General features: G+C 35.5%; 1 protein-coding gene across 1 annotated transcript; it reads right to left on the reverse strand.

The window, feature by feature from the left end:
* Positions 1–603: 603 nt before the first annotated feature.
* Positions 604–1,380, reverse strand: LOC103521978 (protein lifeguard 3-like). Its single transcript, XM_008487083.1, has one exon. It carries the CDS (start codon positions 1,378–1,380, stop codon positions 604–606), a length of 777 nt encoding a protein of 258 aa, XP_008485305.1.
* Between the last annotated feature and the right edge of the window lie 280 nt (positions 1,381–1,660).

The following is a 1,660-nucleotide window of genomic DNA, read 5'->3' on the forward strand; positions in this document are numbered from 1 at the left end:
AAGTTTCAAGTTGGAGGAACTACTGTTATAGTTAACTTACTTGTACGCAATCTAATTTCTGTACTTATTATCGAGTGACTAGTGACTAACCCTTTTCTCTAGCAAGAAAATAGATCCTATACATTTTCAGAAGGACACTATAGGTAATCTAGGTACATCTATACATAATATACCTACCTTCATGTAAACTTTTAAAGCAGCCTACCAAAAAGTCAGAACAATAAACCCTTTACAGTCTCAAAAAGTTCCTTTATAGTCTCAGCAAGTGTTGGGTTAGTAGTAGTCAAGCTGAATCAAGTCTACCTAGAGTTTGCATAGTAGATCTTTGAGTCTAGAACCACGTCTAGAAGGAGAAAGAGGTCAAATAATATAATGTAGGTACCCTACACTTCATTCTAAATTCATGTAAATTTTTCGTTTTAATCTGATGATAAAATATTTTGAACCTACCTACCCACGTTTTAAATGAAGTCTTTGAGAGTTTCCAAAATTTCTCACGCTGGCGATGTGCTGGTACCTTTGACACGAATATGTATAGATCCTCCAGTCATTAAATTATTGGCACTTCTGATACATTGGGAAATCAAAGTTTATCGATTGTATTTATTTAATTAATCCAAACATAGGTTCATCTTGACACCGAATGATATAAAGGAACATGAATGCAATATCCATTAGGAGGTGTACCACAGCTATCACGTAATCATTAGGACCGATGGAACGGCGCTTTCCTCCCATGATGAGTTGTGTGTCGTACAGGAAATAGGCACAAATGATCACAATAAATATAAGACTGATGACAATACGGAAAATTGTGAAGTCTCTAGGGAACAAGTATAGCAAAACTATTGAGCATAATACTCCTACCAATGCCAATATAGCACACATGACTATGATGTTCTTGTATTGAGTGATGTCGACTGGACTGAAGAAAGCAATGGCGGTGAGGACAATAACAAGCACAAGAGTTTCTATGAAGCCGAGATATATTGTCTTAACTTTGAACAGCATACTAAAAACGCCCACTAAAATACCAATACTTACAACCAATGATTCAAGGAAGATGAAATTGTAAGGGAATTTTGTTGGAAAATAAGGAATTGTACAGAGGATAGTCACAATATTGAACGTTGAACAAATAACGAGGAACGTGTGCAGCCAACGTTCTGTTGTAACAAAATTCTTGAATTCTTCGCAGAATACAAACGGATAGATGATTGCAACCATGAAAATCAGCTGTATGGCTAATATTATGTATACTTTTCGAATGAATTTCTTTCGTACTTTGGGATCATCTAGTGGTGCTTCTTCCAGAGGATTTTGTTCGATATCAAGGGTTTGTTGAGTTTCCTCAGTTCTTTCCCGAAGAGATTCTTCCATGATTCAATTTGTTCTTGAAAGATTTCTGCACAAACTGGTTAAGACATTACGTCTAAATTTTAAAGAAATACCATTTCAACTTGGTACAAATTAATGGCTCAAATATTTCCATGCAAGTTCTATCGGAAGCGAGTGACGTGACGTAGGCAAAGGAGATAGTAGATAATGATGAAGAGTAGTCAATTGTCAAAACCTAGCTTTTCACTTCTACGTATTGGAGAAAACTTAAATCATATACCTGTGTATTAGTAAACTACCTAACATACATATTTACAAAGGC

This window comes from Diaphorina citri, unplaced genomic scaffold (assembly GCF_000475195.1).
Source record: "Diaphorina citri unplaced genomic scaffold, Diaci psyllid genome assembly version 1.1 scaffold6451, whole genome shotgun sequence".
NCBI lineage: Eukaryota > Metazoa > Arthropoda > Insecta > Hemiptera > Psyllidae > Diaphorina > Diaphorina citri.

Bases quoted from the DNA above. Each gene is read 5' to 3' on its own strand.
- LOC103521978 (XM_008487083.1), bottom strand. From the start codon at position 1,380: ATGGAAGAATCTCTTCGGGAAAGAACTGAGGAAACTCAACAAACCCTT.